This window comes from Paramisgurnus dabryanus, chromosome 3 (genome assembly GCF_030506205.2).
Source record: "Paramisgurnus dabryanus chromosome 3, PD_genome_1.1, whole genome shotgun sequence".
Lineage (NCBI taxonomy): Eukaryota > Metazoa > Chordata > Actinopteri > Cypriniformes > Cobitidae > Paramisgurnus > Paramisgurnus dabryanus.
In genome coordinates, this window is record NC_133339.1 from 26787551 (window position 1) to 26807072 (window position 19522).

The 19522-nt window shown below is 38.9% G+C and overlaps 1 protein-coding gene across 1 annotated transcript; it reads right to left on the bottom strand.

The window, feature by feature from the left end:
* Window positions 1-106: 106 nt before the first annotated feature.
* Window positions 107-13707, bottom strand: ppp1caa (protein phosphatase 1, catalytic subunit, alpha isozyme a). Its single transcript, XM_065274084.2, has 7 exons — window positions 13237-13707; window positions 3902-4033; window positions 2456-2686; window positions 2201-2305; window positions 1462-1685; window positions 1246-1380; window positions 107-960 (listed from the first exon to the last, which is right to left on the bottom strand). Exons 1-7 carry the CDS (start codon window positions 13289-13291, stop codon window positions 847-849), a joined length of 996 nt encoding a protein of 331 aa, XP_065130156.1. The 5' UTR covers window positions 13292-13707; the 3' UTR covers window positions 107-846.
* Window positions 13708-19522: the final 5815 nt, after the last annotated feature.

Genomic DNA, 19522 nt, shown 5'->3' on the forward strand with positions numbered 1-19522 from the left:
AGTTCTTTTCAGAAAAAAAGCTAAAAAAACCTAACAAATAAACTTACACCTGAGGAAAAGAGTTGTAACTTGGGAGAATGTGACACAGTAAGATAAATACAGGATGTTTAAATAAAGTTCTCTTTATTGATAATTGTCTTCCAAAAAAGACACTAAAAAAACACACATAGTAAGCAAAGAATTTCAAAGGTTTTGTTGTGATCCATCTACAAAAAAGTAAAAAGTTCCAACATGATTGTTTTTAAATCACTGGATCTCTAAATGGAAATGATGCACCTGTGACAGTCTCTCTACCTCACACTTTTTCTGCACATCCATTCTCTCTGCGTGTGTGTTTCTGTGCAGATACATGTTTAACATTACACTCAGACTGGCTCTTAAACTAATGCAGGATGTGCAGTTGTGCGTTTAAAACAACGCAGGGGGCCAGGACATAAACAGTGAGGGATTTCCAAAAAAAAAAAAAAAAAACTACACGCTCTTAACCCCCTCTGTCTCGCTCTTTTCCAGAGCCTGGCTGGACATTCACATGGAGGCTTGCTGACAGAGAGATAAGTGGATAGATGGGGCAATGAGCGATGGGGGGGAGAGATGGAAAGACAAACACAAAGAGTGTAACAAACAAAACAGACGCTCACACACGCAGTCTCGTATATAAACACGCATTTCAAAAGTTACATGAGGAAAATAAGAGATAAAGAAAAATAAAGAACTTCAACCCTGGGTACAGTTTTGCTTTATAGCTGTTTGGAGACAAAAAAGGAGAGGGAGGTAGAGAAAAAGAGTGGGTTGATAAGGGAATTGTGGGATAGGGACGTGGGGGGGGAGAAGGGGGTCCAGCGGGTGCTATTTCTTGGCTTTTCCACCCTTGGCTGAATTTCTCGGCGGGGTGACTGGACGACCTGAGCCCATTCCACCACCTCCTCCATAGTACAGCTTCTTATCGGCTGGCTTAAGGATCTGAAAGGAAAACAGAAGATGAGAGTAAGCGTTGCCGCACAACATCAAATGCGTGCCTTTAGGTCTTCCAAATATAGATCCATCCGCCCACATACATATAGTGAACAAGACGTATAGTCACTGCTTATGCAGAGTACACAACTTTAGAAAACGATCTAATGCAAATCTACAGAAGTAATGAGCCAGATCCATTACGTCTAACATACCTTATGCATCTGAAGTAGAACCAAAAGCCTTACAGGGAGAAAGAGACAGGGTGGAAAATTGCAGCTCTTTTTCTCTTACCTGGAAAGAACACATGAGGGTCTCATCCACACTCATCATGGCCCCAGCATTATCAAACTCGCCACAGTAGTTAGGAGCGGAGAACAGGGTAACTAACTGTCTCTTAGCAAAAAACTCATAACCGTCCTCCACCACCTGCAAAGGCAAAGAAACTTAGAGCTTGACACATAAATGATCTGCATTAAAAACTGCACCTGTCACAGTGAGTATACTTACCTGATGTGCTCTGCATATTAGGTCCATGTCATGTTTGTGAAGGAATTTGGCCACCACGTCTGCACCGAAGGTGAAAGAGACACCACGGTCATTCTCTCCCCAGCCCAGCACGTCTTTGTCTGGGTCGGCCCAAAGCAGGTCACAGAGCAGCCCCTGGTCAGGTACATCTGTGGGCCGCATGACGCGTCGCACCTGCTCCATTGACTGCAGGTCTGGCGAGAGACCTGGAGCAGAAAACAAAATTATATTGCGGTTGTTTTTAAAAAGCTCCCACAGTTATTAATCCAATAAATATGAACAGGAAAAATGCAGGATGTAGAACTGTGATCAATAGTTCACTCCATCTGTGCCACTCCACACTGCATTTCCCTCTCTTACCACAGCAAATGTTTGCAAAGAAAATGAAGAATTTCGAACCATCAAAAAACACATCCAATCAATTACGCTCAACTTCCAGAGCAGATTACTTTTATATCCCCCATAAACCATAGTGCAGTTTAAATGAAGTGAACCCTGTTTTATTAGGGCTCTGCTGAAGTCCCATGGCATGGCCCAGAGTTCAGAAAATTGATTTTATGCCAATCAAATGACCCAAACATTATGGTCTCCTAGTGAGGTTATAAACGGATACATATTTTTCAGCCACATTTAACTTCTCCGGGGAAATTGCAATGTCAACACAGGAGTTATGAGAGTACATTAAAATTACTACGGGGATGGAGGACCTATCTGCACTTACCTCCATGGCAACAGAAGATCTTCTCATCTACAATGGCAGCAACAGGTAAACAGTTGAAGCAGTCTGTGAATGTCTTCCACAGCTTAATGTTATACCGTCGCTTACCTAAAGAACATTTCAAGCAAGTTATATTTTAATAATTGTTATTCTTTGTCATCATGCCTAATGCAACGAATAACAAATTATGAGTGGACGTACATCAACTGTAAGCAATAAATGTAGTCCTGGAAAAGCACATTTAATAATTATGCTTACACTCGTCATAGAAGCCATATATACGGTTGATAGACGCGCACTCGTGGTTGCCACGCAGCAGAAAGAAGTTTTCGGGATATTTCACTTTATAAGCCAACAAGAGGCAGATGGTTTCTAGAGACTGCTTCCCTCTATCCACATAATCCCCAAGAAACAAGTAGTTGCTCTCAGGTGGAAAACCCCCATACTCAAAGAGACGAAGAAGGTCATAGTACTGACCATGAACATCACCTGCACAGAAAATCCATCAGTTAATAAAAAAACAACAACCTTTTTGACATTGTATTTGAAGAAAAATGTTCACATGAAAAGTGTTGACAGAGACAGAGACATGTTGTATGGTTTTTTGTTTGGTGGCATCCTTTTGTCTATCCATTAAACCACATGACAAGCAAATTATGTTGCATGCCATCAACAGCAAGCCTCTGCAGACACGAGGGCTGCACAATATTGAAAACATGTGCGATTCTACTGGTGATTGTTGCAATAACACTCTTTCTTGCGTTATATCATTTCCTTAAGAGAAATGCTATTTTTATTAGCTATTTTTTAATCATTAAGATATGTAATAATCATAATGAAATATATGTGGAATATATATTCTTCTGTTGGAATTAAATCGTGTTTTTTTTCCGCATCACAAGCCGACCGGACGTGCCATGGGGGCGTGGCAGCATCGACAATTCCATTTTTTTATTCAAAGTTCGAGGTTGTGACTTAATTTCGATTGATTTTGATTTAAAAATTTTAAATCGTGACACCCTTAAAAAGCAAACTATACCGGAGCATGGATCTGAAAGCTTGACGTCAATTATGCAACTGTTGGTAGCCTCCCTCAACCAGTAAAGACTCTTCTGTGACGTACAGCAAGATTAAGTACAGCTGTGTCACTTCATACCAAACTACCCCAAATAATAGTTTAACTTCATGTGGCGCCGTGCAGACCGATCATTTATGACATAAAATAACTGTGCTAGTAGAGATTTAAAAGCATATTTACAGAGCAGTCTGCTCTCGAATTTGTCTTGTGTTTCTTTAATGTCATACGCCAACTGCTCTGCACAGTGTTGCATGAAGTCAAATGCCTTACATAAACCAAAACCTTACATTTACAATAAACTCCCCTGTGCTGACTCTGATAAGGCAGCATGCGTATATCTTAAAGCAAAAAAACTTGGGTCTGGATCATAAAGTGTAGTGTGAGTGCAGACCTGCAGGGGTATGGGGACAATCACACTCTCTTACACCTACTCTGAGAAACTGGATATCTTAAAATGCCATCTTTACAGGCATGGAAAAAACTAGATAAACTAGACTTTACTATTCGACTAGTTCATACTAATCAACCACTAGTGTAAACCAGAAAAAAAATCTTTGTTGACACGAGCCATGTGTGCACGAACCCATGCTTGATTTGAGCATCCCTCATAGGACAAACATACTCACCACAGATCTTGAGTGGTGCTTCAAGCTCAAGCAGAATTGGCTGGCTGAGGAAAATTTCTCGAGATTTCAGACATAGGCCTCGGATTTCATTCTCTGTCAGCTGTACGTTCTTGCCTGGTCTGGAGCCTTTAACTGAAAAATCAAAGAGGGGCAAAATGAGTTTAGCAGAAATCAAACCAAAACTTAAAAGCAAATATGGTAAGAGACAGTTTTCTTAAAAAACCTTGAAAACAAGGACAATAAACTAGAGGATGAGAAACTTGACTCATTGGGTTTTGTGGATTGACTAGTGACGCACAGATGCTGTGCACTGAAACACTGTATCATGTATCTCTACTGAAACATGCACCACAACCATGCTAAACATGGAGAAGGAATTCACAGAAACCAGCAGGTTAGTTAACGCGTTCCTCTGTATTTTTCTTACTAGCACACACACTTAAACCAGGGCGTACAATAACACATGGCTTTTAAGAACCACAAAAGGGGTAAAGATCTTGCAATGCTCTAAGCGATTGCTGCAGATTGTCAATGATCATGTGCAGTTGAGCTCATAGAATCAAATATTCATGACAAAAACAAACCAACAAGTCAGCTATTAACATCGGTCAGATATTTTGCTTGTAACTGCATAGTAAAATATCAAATAAAAAAGCCTAAAAAGATTTCTAATAGAGGATCTAAACAGATTGTCATCTCACACGACACAGACCTACGGCACTATTCAAACATGCCCTTAGACAGGCTCGATAACACAATGTGCTGAGACTTTTGCTGGCAGCAGCAAAATGAAAGAGTATATGATTTATCTGGACTCTTACGAAAATAAATATTGCTGTCTCTTTCTACAGAGTAGTCCAGCTGAAGAAATCGTACAAGTTTTTAGACGTCAGCATGGCCAGCTGATGATTTCCTTTGAAAGAAAATCTCTGAGATAGGCCCATAATGCTCAGTTTAAATGTACATAACATTTCACAGTTGCGCAAGAATTTGTGAAACATTTGGGAACAGTCACAAAAATTAATCCATCCACTTCTAAATTGTTTACAGTTAAGATTATAACATAGATAACCCCCCAAGGACACAAATAGTTGTTAATACAAACACACATGGCACTTCATACAAACTGAACAATCGTACCACAATCGGTGCATTATAGGAGAAGCAAGAGAGCGCACGCTTGCATCAGCAACCCATCTCTAGTCATTTATATCTCAGCAGTACAGAAGATGCTGTATTTAACCTGATAGTTTACACGGAGCAACAGCTGCCTGACTGTAGGTTCAGTGTGACATTGTAAATATGCATTTGCACACCTGTTTAAAAACATCCAGCATCACCCCGTGCTCTACATTGAACATTTCTTTCCATTAAAATTCCATTAAAATCATTCAAATACACAGGCACTGGTTATGGAAAGTAACGATTTTAAAAGGAAAACACCACCGTTTTTCAATATTTTATGATGTTCTTACATCAACTTGAATACAAGATGAATTAATACATACCTATCTTTTTTTCAATGCGTGCACTTTGTCAAACAAAAGCTTTATTTTGTGCCACCTTACTTACTCGTGTAACTACTCATGTCTTTAAATAGGGAAAACATGGAAGTGTTTGGTGTCTTCTAAATGCATCCCTGTTTGGATCCTAAGGAATGAATGGGGCTAGGCTAAATGCTAATACATTCATGACGTGCTGTACAAAGATTAAGTGCACGCATTGAAAAAAGAAAAAAAAATTATTAATTTATCTAAGTTGAGGTAAGAACATGGTAAAATATTGAAAACTGTGGTGTTTTACTTTAACAATGCAGACTGAAACTGTGTATGTTTGCACAAAGGTAACCCAGGACAATGTTTTCTCCCTTTCCCTGCAAGGTAAACATTTCACACTTACTTCCATATTATAAAACAACCACTTCGTGTTTTTGCTTACCGATACTGACATTAACTGTACTTTAGTTCCATTTCATTTTAACAAACAATTATCAGACAATGCAGACCAAATGTGTACAAAAGGTGTAGTCAAACAGTTGGGTGGAGTGCCTAAAAAGGAGGCCTTTAAGGTCTTCTTCAGTGTTGTTGTGGGTAGATGATGAGTGATTTGAGGGCCTGAACTGAAACCGGAAAGCCATGGGCTCAGCCAGTGAAAAGTGGGTATAAATAGGATCCTGCCGCTCGTCACTTTAAACCCAGATTAAAGCCGGGTAATGCTCTGACAGCACTTGCTCTAAAGTTAGTCACGGAGCCAATAAGCATCGCAGAGCTTAGAAGAAAAACATAAGGGAGGCGGTGGAGCTAGTTGATAAACAACCAAATAGAAGATAAATTGGTATGTTTACTAGTTAGGCTCATACCTGAAAAGATAAAATGTGCAGAAAACACTTACACCATCCACAAAGATGGGGGTGTACTTGGTAGACAAACCAAATAATCCACTTGAACGATAACTAGGTGTGGTAAGTTTGTGTGCTAAAAAAGGCGTGCTAAAATCTAAAAAAATAAATAAAAACAAGGAAATTGTACACAGAACATTGAAATTGCACAAAGCAATACACAAAATCATACAAATGTCATTACAGCTAGCAATAGCACCGAGAATGGATGGAAAATCTCATGTCAACAGTCTAACCCTTAATCAGTTTGACACAGATAGCATCACATGGACATCCATGTTTTCCTTGAGGTACTCAGTGGTGATACCCTTGCACTTAATCCAATGAAGACAATCTGAGGGACATCCCAAGGTGAAGACAACTGACACATCACATTAGATTGACAAGTGTTAACAGATGCTAGCCAGAAATAGCAACAACTAACCAAAGGCATCAGTCAACGCAAACATCCATCATGTCACCTGTAAATCAGTACAAGTGATTTTCATTGGTTGGCCTTGAACCTAACACAACTGTACGAACTGAAAGCAGAGGTGTAAAGAGTAGCTGAAAGCCATACTTGAGTAAAAGTACAAATTCCTTACTGTAACAATTACTCCACTACAAGTTACAAGTCACCAATTTAAATACGACTTGAGTAAAAGTATTAAAGTAACCCAATTTAAAAGTACTCAAGTATTTTTACTCATACTGAATGTTGGCTCAAAGATGCACTAGTCCTCAACACAAAGAGACATTGTAGGTCTGGGCATTGAAAACTAAGAAAGTTTATCTATGAGGTTTTATTTCCTAATATAGAAAAGAAATCAAACACCTCAAAATTTTGACCTGGCAGAACAAACACAGATTAAACATAGTCATAGTCTTCTTTTGACATAAATTTAATTTAGTTTTAGTCATATTTTTGTCATCTGAATTGATTTAGTTTTAGTCTAATTTTATTCAACTAAATGCCATGAGATTTTAGTCTAGAAATCTACATTAAGTTTAATTTAAACCCATTTATTTTAGTCTAGTGTCATTGTGTACTTGAATGTGCCATTCTGAAAAATATAACTTTGTGATATAAATATATGGTAACAATTTACAGTGGGGTTCATTGTTTAATATTGGTTGGCTACATTGGTTAACATGAACTGATAATGAGCTGCACTTATACAGCATTTATTCATCTTTGTTAATATTAATTTCAACAATTACTAATACTTTATCAAAATCTTGTTAACATTAGTTAATGCACTCTGAACCAACATGAACAAACAATTAAAGCTTACATTTTTATTAACTAACATTAACAAAGATGAATAAATGATGTAACAAATGTATTGCTCATGGTTTGTTCAAGTTGGTTAATACATTAGCTACTGTTAACTAATAAACCTTGTTGTAAAGTGTTACCAAATATTCTTATATAGGCCTATCCAAAAAAAAATATAATTTTTATATTCAGAAAATTCCAGTAAACTAAAATTACACTAACAGTCAGAAATATGATAATGCATATTAAAAACGTGAAGTTGTTCATTTGAAAGATTAATTGTAAACACATGTAGTAGACGTAACACCACTATCTCATATTAAGTGCACTACATTTCTTCCGTCATGCATCCCTCTTTACAGTAAATACATTACAGCATACTTGATTAAATGTGAGGACAGTGAAATTGTACACTTATTATCAATCTTATAATGTACTTAAGTTACTCGGGCAATCAGTACAGGACCTCGCTGGTTTATATAGTAAGTTATATCAAGTTATGTACCAGCTCAGGTTAGCTGATAAAGTAGCATCAGAGTATATAAACATTTGTGCTTGCCTTTGAGTTGCGGGATGACCCTCCTGCAATCGCGCATCACTTTTGTTTTGATTGTAGCATCGCATGTTTAACAAAGGGTCCCTTGACTGAAGCATGTGATATGCATCCATATGTTTGCTCTTTATCTCTTCTCTCAGACCAGACGCGAACTTTTCTCTACAGTTTATGACGTACGCAGCACGCAGATGTCCCGCTACGGTGGCTCAACGCAAGCCATTCAGCGTTTGACATCAAAGTACCGCGAGACCAGACTTCTCCATATGCATTTGATTCGCTCTCGCAGTACTTTGATTTCATACGATTGCTCTGCGCAGAGCCAAATGAAGTCGCTCAGTTGTGTGTGTGCGTGTAACCTCGCGACCACAGATTCTATCCATCATCACCCGCTGACACTTTCGTCTCGTTTTTATTTGACGAATAAACAATGTAGCGAGTAACGTTAAGTGTCATTTTAAATGTAGTGGAGTAAAGAGTACAAATACCCAATCAAAAATGTAATTGAGTAGAGAGTAAAAGTTGCATATATTTTTGATACTCAGTACAAGTACAAAGTAGCCCAAAAAATACTTAAGTACAGTAACGAAGTACATTTACTCGAGTACTTTACACCTCTGACTGAAAGGATCTATGCTTGTAACCTATAACGTCTCAACATTCCACAGAGCAAGATCTGGGATCAGGATAAACTGGTACCACCTTTTAGAAAAGGCACCAGTGTGTTCACGTTAAGGTGAGAGTTATGTAACTTCTTGTCTTTTTTTTTGTGATGTATCCTGATAAAGTAGCAAGTATACAAAAAAACACATGCAATGCAAGCCCTTCCCATTATCTCCAGTTTAATTACACAATAACAATTATTACTTATTAAGAGGATCCTGGCCTGCACACATTTAATCTTAAAGACCGGAAAACAACCAATGGAAATCCTTTCCCTCCAAAAAATCTGAATGATCAGTATGTAAAACATAATTCAAGAGAATCAGGATTTCAGATGGAAACATCAAGCTCTGAGGGGATAAAAGGACAGCAGTATTACAAAATAGATAAATACAGCTGTTATCAGGCTTGTTTGTTTTTGTACTGTGCTTTTTAATCGCTTTACTGTGGTTTACACAACAGTGCTGCCAACCGAACATGAAGGTAAAAGGGCCACAAAATACGTGGTGATATTTTTGTTTTGCATGCCTGTAAAGACCCTTTCACACAGAGATTACGGAAAGTGCGTCCAGAATTTTTCCGGGATTGTTTGATTTGTGGTTCATTCACACTGGCAATGTTTATCTTAGGGCTGTGTTTCGCCAACAATTTCCCAATACGATACATATCCAAATACAAGGCCGCGATACGATACACATCACGGTACAAGGCATTTTATTATTACATTTATGTTCAGAATTTGGTAAAATTATTATTATTATTATTTATATTATTATTATTATTATTATATGTTTACTGTACATTGAATAAACAGTGTTGTAACTTGTACCAGTTGTGATTTTGAAATGTATTTATTAGCTTTTGGGGGAACTTACTGTACAGTTTTTCCTTATAAAAGATAGTGCCTTATCAGGGCCAGTGATGGGAATAACGGCGTTATAAGTAATTGGCGTTAGTAACTGCGTTATTTTTTTCAGTAACGAATAATCAAATAAATTACTGTTTCCCCCGTTATAACGCCGTTATCGTTACTGACATTAAAATGCTGCGCGTTACTAAAATTGATCTTACTGTAGTGATTTTCAGTCGCGTATGCTCACTCTCTCAGCCAAACACTATTTTTCTATTGTGTGTGTTGTCAGAAACATAACGGATGATGAAAAAAATTCCGGACTACTTATATTGATATCGGGCAACTAGGGCTGGGCGATAATTCGATAACGATAATTTTACCGATATAAACTTTTCGATAAAACGATAAGGACAGTTCGATAAGTGATCGATAATGTTTAAGCACTGTGCGTAATGTTGCGCGAGCACTTCCGGATGCGGCACGCGCTCTTGGTTTACAATCACAGTGACATTCAGACTTGAAGGAGTGGAAGATGAGGCAAGTTATTCATTTATTAGTAGAGACCTATGATTTTCGCGATGCGGATAACGCGGACGGAATCACGGAATCCAAATGCGCGGAAACATTTTCTTGTGTGTAATGTTGGACGCGCAAACAGGGTTCGTCAAACACAGCAGACACAGGTGCGTGCAGTATACTTTACTTTCATTCAGCGTCCGCCTTGCGCACGCACACGTCCGCCCAGCTTTAAAAGTATATTTACAGGACATTCACAAATTCAGGAAACTGAGGAAAAGCAGCAGATCCACCACTGCAGTGAATATAGTGTTTGGGTATGTGCGCTCCCACAGCAAAGTGACACCCTTGACATCCATTTATCAGCGTGTATAGCTCGTATATGTATAACACACGCGTGATCACTGAACTAAGTTTTCTTTCTTGTTTAAGTGAACATAAACAGCTGTTACTCAGTATATTGAAACTTAAAGCAGTCTGTCTTGGGTCCTAAAGGGACAGTAGTCTGCTGCTTTTGTGTCAGAAATGTGTTGATTTCATAACAAATAGATTTACATTTAATTCAGATGCATTAAAACAAGATTTTAGTTTTTGTATTTGTCATGTTCTGAATAAAAAGTAGTTTAAAACCATTATTAACTGTCTGGTTTTTACAATTTTCATTCAGGAGCAAAAATCTGCCTTTAAATTTGACAGGAGTAAAGATTTGTTATTTATCATGATAATTATCGATATCGACTGATATGGAAAACATTTTCTCGATAATTTTTTGAGTCATATCGCCCAGCCCTACGGGCAACCAAACATTTTACCTGCATGAAGAAAATTCTGACATTTTGCGAGCCCTCTAGGTATTATATTTTTCTCTCATATAATTCTTCTATATTGAATATATAAATATATAAACATGCACTTAGAATAAATACTATTTCCCTATAGAAATCAGATTATTAATGTGACAGCTATAGTTTGAAGTAGCTCTATACATCTTCTCCTACCTAGACACACACTTTACATCTGCAGCTCTTTGTCATGTTTCTTCCCAAATGTGTGACTGTATTATAAGAGAGCCGGTAAAAGAGCAGCACGAGCATTATTGAGTTTAAAACGTGTGAAGTAGCTTTATTATGGATTGTTCAACGAGTTGACATGCAGTCTTTTTTCTGCAACGCTACTTTAACTACAAGATCCTCCCTTTGCATCACTTTAGGTTCAGATATCTGCGCTAACTTCATGACGCGCCCTTTGCAGCAGTTTAGGTTCAGATATCTGCGCTTTCATACTGAACTCATTGTGAGAGGGAGAGTACGCGGTATGCTTATGCAAGGTGCATGCATTCTCAGGAGTTCATGATGATGTATCGTCGTATCGATATTTTGAACACAGCACTAGTTTTTTCCAGAATCTGTGCATGCATTCACACACATACCGTAAAGATACGATAAACAGCACCTGACGTGACGAATTTAAAGTCCCGCACTTGGTAGTTTTTCCACAGTGTTTAAAATAATAGTGATGAGCTCCCTAATTTCTGCTTCAGTCCAGTTTGCCGACATTTCTCGTCATGAATGCTGATCTGTGTTTAAATCTGGTTGCAATGGCACGCCCCTTACAGTATTGTTTCTGCATCTTTTTTTTACACAGAATTTTTTCCATGAATGTTACAGCAATGTTACGGAAGCGTTCACAGAACATGTATGGGACGTGTTTGCGCCTCTGCCAATTTTAAGAAAATTTTCTAGGACCAAAGTGCTGTGTGAATGGGGTTTAAGTGACAGCATCAAACTTTTGGTCCATCAATTCAAACTTTTTTTTATTCTCTTAAGATGGAGATTCAGATATTTTATACTTGCTTGCTTGGATTAATTGAGCCCATCTGTACTGCGATTCAATGTTTACCCCAAGCATGAAGTGCAAAGGGTACTTTTTAGTACTTTACTTTTATCTTTCCTAACTTTTTAGTAATTTCCAATTTTTCACTCCAGGCTAAATCTTCAATAGTCATGAACTATCACATCTTTAATAGTATTCCAGTTGCTCAATTAGCAGAGCATTGCATTAGTAATGCAAAGGTTACGCATTCAATTCAAAAGGATGCACAGACTAAAAAAAAAAAATACACACTGAATACACTGCAAGTCGGTTTGGACAAAAGTGTCTGCCAAATGCATACATGTAAAAACAAAATTCTGAGAACATACAGTCCTGTCTGTTTCTAAGTAATAGTGATAAACATCAAACTCCAAACAAAAGTGAAATGTGTTCTTCTTAAACAACAGTGGTAATACAACACTGATTTGTGCCGATACCATAGACACAGTATCAGAAAACAATAAAACTCTGCAAGCTGTGACTAAAGTCATTTAAAGCCACATTATTGGTGCAAAGGTCCAAATTTGTAGGCCAACACTACTGACAACACTCCTTCGCATCAATCACCATATAGGTATCACATAGAAATTGTATGCTTTCTGAATACTGTATTTATTTATAGTGTAAACGACTTCTCTGCAACGCTACAAAATAATCACGTTTTCACCACTTTTGCCATTTGAAGATCACGTCTACTACTAACTACATCATCATTAGTTACAGTATTCCCATTTCTGCCAGGTTTAAATAGACAGGGCTTCCCCAGCTGAAAGGAAATTTTATCAACCAGCCAATATGAAGTGGACACAAAGAGAAATTAAATCCTGACTGGCAAATGCATTGCACAGATCACTAGAAAACCCGAAGCATCCACCCTGCAGTCATCGAAAAGCCAATTCTCCACACAAACCAGCTTACAACCTTAAACCGATGATAATGCAAGACCGATAGTACGTTAATGTTAACTCGATGGCTATAATAAACTGTCAATCTGCTTGTTGGCAAAGTTTAGTAAATAAGTTTAGACTGGTTGGTTAGCAACCGCTGCCCCACTTCCTCCAGCTTGAGAACTCGGTTCATTCTGGCTGTTTTCATAGGTATAAAATATAATTACAATTTTATTAAAACATACATACAATGCACACTTACGTTTAAAATTATTTGCTGATATAAGACATATCATTGCAAAAAAATAATAGTTAATATTTAAACAAGTTCTCACCTTCCAGAAGACGCTGTATTATGGAGTCAATGTTTAATTTGTCCGGCTCCGCCATTTTAGTGGGGTTTCTCGCGTTTATTGAAACAGGTCGGGTCTGCCGTTTTTATCGTTCTTGGTGATTCTTTAAAAAAATAAGCACCAGTCCAAACAGACAACGCGTATAAAAGATTTCGTTACGGAAATGAGATTTAACTGGCTATATTTCCTTTGTGGTTTGGTTGATCGCTAGCAGCTACCGCCGTTAGCCTGATGGTGCTAGCTATTGACTACCCGTATTTAAACACCAACCAGGAAACGGTTAATACGATACAAAAACACCCAAGAATACCCTTCCCTTTTCCTTTTGATATTGTTTTACGACTATCCACAATTGTCCTAATTTCGGTATTCTCACAACCCCCCTTCTCTCACCGTCTATGGAACTTTAAAAAAAGACCATGTAGTTGAAGAGCGAAATGAACGGAGGTTGGTAAGGCCCGCCTCCATTTGGAAACCCTGAAAGATGATTGGATTACACAATATATTTGAACTAAGGATGTGGTCAGTTATTGGTTAATATTCACCTACGTTCCATTTCCATTGCCCTGCCTCGAGTTGTAAGGTAATGACGTCAATGAGGTGAAAAAAGAAAGAACGTTGAGAATGAGAGGATGTTCATACATACAATAAACCTGCCGTGGTTTAAAATACTTTTATGCGTAAGTGTATAGTATAGTATTGTACTAAATAATAGCTCAAGGTTTTAAAATTATTTACACGGACAGGTATACACAGGAATAAATAGTGTTTAGTGACAGGCTTCGTCATTTACGCGTCCAGGGTGATTTTTCTTGTAACACAGCACTGCCCTCTATGGACAAATGAACATAACTGCATTTGCATCTAGACATGCTGTTGGAGGTTGTCCAGTGAATCATACCTTATTTACGCACAGATGCCGTTAGATATTTCAGTGAAAAACTAGATATGCAATTCCCAAGGAATTACCAGTGCATGAAAATGCAAAAAGTTGATTGCCAGAAATGTAAAAGAAATTTAGTCTAGTAGTTTACCTGGCTGTTGACATGTTTTAGTGTGAAGCTAGCATGATTTAAAAAAGTTATCATGATGAAATATGATGCTAGCATGATTAGCATGATTCAGCATGACGTTAGCATGATGCTAGCATGATTAGCATGAAGCTAGCATGAAGCTAGCATGACTAGCATGAAGCTAGCATGATGCTAGCATGATTAGCATGAAGCTAGCATAAAGCTAGCATGATTAGCATGAAGCTAGCATGATGATAGCATGATTAGCATGAAGCTAGCATGATGCTAGCATGATTAGCATGAAGCTAACATGATGTTAGCATTATTAGCATGAAGCTAGCATGATGCTAGCATGATTAGCATGAAGCTAGCATGATGTTAGCATGATTAGCATGAAGCTAGCATGATGCTAACATGATTATCATGCTGCTAGCATGATTAGCATGATGCTAGCATGAAGCTAGCACGATGCTAGCATGAAGCTAGCAGGATGCTAGCATGATTAGCATGAAGCTAGCAGGATGCTAGCATGATTAGCATGAAGCTAGCACGATGCTAGCATGATTAGCATGAAGCTAGCACGATGCTAGCATGATTAACATGAAGTTAGAACGTTGCTAGCATGATTAGCATGAAGCTAGCACGATGCTAGCATGATTAGCATGAAGCTAGCACAATGTTATCATGATAAACACGAAGCTAGCATGATTAGCATGAAGATAACACGATGCTAGCATGATTACCATGAAGCTAGCACGAAGCTAGCATGACTAGCATTAAGCTAGCATGATGCTAGCATGATTAGCATGACGTTAGCATGATGCTAGCATGATTAGCATGAAGCTAGCATGAAGCTAGCATGACTAGCATGAAGCTAGCATGACTAGCATGAAGCTAGCACGATGTTAGCATGACTAGCATGAAGCTAGCACGATGCTAGCATGATTAACATGAAGCTAGCACGATGCTAGCATGATTAGCATGAAGCTAGCACGATGCTAGCATGATTAGCATGAAGCTAGCACGATGCTAGCATGATTAGCATGAAGCTAGCACGATGCTAGCATGATTAGCATGAAGCTAGCACGATGTTGGCATGATTAGCATGAAGCTAGCACGATGTTAGCATGATTAGCATGAAGCTAGCACGATGCTAGCATTATTAGCATGAAGCTAGCACGATGCTAGTATGATTAGCATGAAGCTAGCACGATGTTATCATGATTAGCATGAAGCTAACACGATGTTAGTATGATTAGCATGAAGCTAGCACGATGTTATCATGATTAGCATAAAGCTAACATGATGTTAGTATGATTAGCATGAAGCTAGCATAATTTGCATGAAGCTAGCATGATGCTAGCATGATTACCATGAAGTTAGCATGAATTTAGCATGAAATTAGCATGATCCTAGCATTATTAGCATGATGCTAGCATGATTAAGATGATGCTAGCATGACTAGCATGAAGCTAGCATGATTTAGCATGAAGCTAACAAGATTTAGCATGAAGCTAGCATGATTTAACATTAAGTTAGCAAGATTTATTATAAAATTAGCATAAAGCTAGCATGAAACTAGCACGAAGCTAGCATGACTTAGCATGAAGCTAGCATGAAGCTAATATGACCCAAAGACCCAACCCCCATGTCTCTATGATGTCCGGATCCAGAGATATAAGGCTTTGTTTATTATGTTGCTAGGCTGCTCATATTTGGTTGCTAGGGGCGTGGCTTAATACCTCAATAAGGATGGTGAGAGACTGATTGGATGCCTGAGTAAAATGAGCCCACCCCCATGTCTCTGTGACACTGTGCTGCAAAGATATCCATCTGGGCATTTTATAATGGCAGTCTATGGGAGATGTTGCTAGGGTGCCCAAAATGGTTGCTAGGGGCGTGGCTTGATAGCTCAATAAGGATCCTAAGGGACTGATTGGATGCCTGAGTAAAATGAGCCCACCCCCATGTCTCTACGACACTGCGCTGCAAAGATATCCCATCTGGGACGTTTTTATTTCCTTATATGGGCATGATTCCTGCCCCATTATAAGTCTATGGGGAAATTTGGGGGCCTCTTACACCCCAGGGGTACAACTTACACCCCATTGTGAGGTATGTTCTTACAGAGCCTGCCAGCCTCTTCAAATGTGGCAAGTCACAAGTTTCTGTGAAATTCTAGGTCTGAGCTACGACTCGTCAAAGTTTGTCTCCATGTTAAGTCAATGGGATTTTTCGGCTGCTTTTTCGCCCCTGGGGCGAAGACCGTACCCCCGATCGCTTATAAAAGTCATAGCCCACTATTCCCGAATAGTCCGCACGTTTGAGAGTTTGAATGAAGTTTCTAAGTTAAGCGGTTCGAGCCGTATTAATTGCCGAAATTTGGTTGGAAGAATAATAATAATAATAATAATAACTAGATATGCAATTCCCAAGGAATTACCAGTGCATGAAAATGCAAAAAGTTGATTGCCAGAAATGTAAAAGAAATTTAGTCTAGTAGTTTACCTGGCTGTTGACATGTTTTAGTGTGAAGCTAGCATGATTTAAAAAAGTTATCATGATGAAATATGATGCTAGCATGATTAGCATGATTCAGCATGACGTTAGCATGATGCTAGCATGATTAGCATGAAGCTAGCATGAAGCTAGCATGACTAGCATGAAGCTAGCATGATGCTAGCATGATTAGCATGAAGCTAGCATAAAGCTAGCATGATTAGCATGAAGCTAGCATGATGATAGCATGATTAGCATGAAGCTAGCATGATGCTAGCATGATTAGCATGAAGCTAACATGATGTTAGCATGATTAGCATGAAGCTAGCATGATGCTAGCATGATTAGCATGAAGCTAGCATGATGTTAGCATGATTAGCATGAAGCTAGCATGATGCTAACATGATTATCATGCTGCTAGCATGATTAGCATGATGCTAGCATGAAGCTAGCACGATGCTAGCATGAAGCTAGCAGGATGCTAGCATCATTAGCATGAAGCTAGCAGGATGCTAGCATGATTAGCATGAAGCTAGCACGATGCTAGCATGATTAGCATGAAGCTAGCACGATGCTAGCATGATTAACATGAAGTTAGAACGTTGCTAGCATGATTAGCATGAAGCTAGCACGATGCTAGCATGATTAGCATGAAGCTAGCACAATGTTATCATGATAAACACGAAGCTAGCATGATTAGCATGAAGATAACACGATGCTAGCATGATTACCATGAAGCTAGCACGAAGCTAGCATGACTAGCATTAAGCTAGCATGATGCTAGCATGATGCTAGCATGACGTTAGCATGATGCTAGCATGATTAGCATGAAGCTAGCATGAAGCTAGCATGACTAGCATGAAGCTAGCATGATGCTAGCATGATTAGCATGAAGCTAGCATGATGCTAGCATGACTAGCATGAAGCTAGCATGATGCTAGCATGACTAGCATGAAGCTAGCACGATGTTAGCATGACTAGCATGAAGCTAGCACGATGCTAGCATGATTAACATGAAGCTAGCACGATGCTAGCATGATTAGCATGAAGCTAGCACGATGCTAGCATGATTAGCATGAAGCTAGCACGATGCTGGCATGATTAGCATGAAGCTAGCACGATGCTGGCATGATTAGCATGAAGCTAGCACGATGTTGGCATGATTAGCATGAAGCTAGCACGATGTTAGCATGATTAGCATGAAGCTAGCACGATGCTAGCATTATTAGCATGAAGCTAGCACGATGCTAGTATGATTAGCATGAAGCTAGCACGATGTTATCATGATTAGCATGAAGCTAACACGATGTTAGTATGATTAGCATGAAGCTAGCACGATGTTATCATGATTAGCATAAAGCTAACATGATGTTAGTATGATTAGCATGAAGCTAGCATAATTTGCATGAAGCTAGCATGATGCTAGCATGATTACCATGAAGTTAGCATGAATTTAGCATGAAATTAGCATGATCCTAGCATTATTAGCATGATGCTAGCATGATTAAGATGATGCTAGCATGACTAGCATGAAGCTAGCATGATTTAGCATGAAGCTAACAAGATTTAGCATGAAGCTAGCATGATTTAACATTAAGTTAGCAAGATTTATTATAAAATTAGCATAAAGCTAGCATGAAACTAGCACGAAGCTAGCATGACTTAGCATGAAGCAAGCATGAAGCTAATATGACCCAAAGACCCAACCCCCATGTCTCTATGATGTCCGGATCCAGAGATATAAGGCTTTGTTTATTATGTTGCTAGGCTGCTCATATTTGGTTGCTAGGGGCGTGGCTTAATACCTCAATAAGGATGGTGAGAGACTGATTGGATGCCTGAGTAAAATGAGCCCACCCCCATGTCTCTGTGACACTGTGCTGCAAAGATATCCATCTGGGCATTTTATAATGGCAGTCTATGGGAGATGTTGCTAGGGTGCCCAAAATGGTTGCTAGGGGCGTGGCTTGATAGCTCAATAAGGATCCTAAGGGACTGATTGGATGCCTGAGTAAAATGAGCCCACCCCCATGTCTCTACGACACTGCGCTGCAAAGATATCCCATCTGGGACGTTTTTATTTCCTTATATGGGCATGATTCCTGCCCCATTATAAGTCTATGGGGAAATTTGGGGGCCTCTTACACCCCAGGGGTACAACTTACACCCCATTGTGAGGTATGTTCTTACAGAGCCTGCCAGCCTCTTCAAATGTGGCAAGTCACAAGTTTCTGTGAAATTCTAGGTCTGAGCTACGACTCGTCAAAGTTTGTCTCCATGTTAAGTCAATGGGATTTTTCGGCTGCTTTTTCGCCCCTGGGGCGAAGACCGTACCCCCGATCGCTTATAAAAGTCATAGCCCACTATTCCCGAATAGTCCGCACGTTTGAGAGTTTGAATGAAGTTTCTAAGTTAAGCGGTTCGAGCCGTATTAATTGCCGAAATTTGGTTGGAAGAATAATAATAATAATAATAATAACTAGATAGGTACATTTCCTGAAGAAAATGTGAAGTGGTGCTTGCCGTGGCAAATTTCGGGGGACAATATATGATTATACTCCAAGCCAAAAGTAAAACAATTCAACCCACATGTCTCTACGATATTCTGATGCGAAGATATAAGGCTTTGTTTATTCGGTTGCTAGGGTACTGTATTTGGTTGCTAGGGAGAAAATTGGCATCCACTAGTGATTACCCTCCGAGTCACGAGTCAAACGATCCAACCCCCGTGTCTCTACGATGTTCTGATGCGGAGA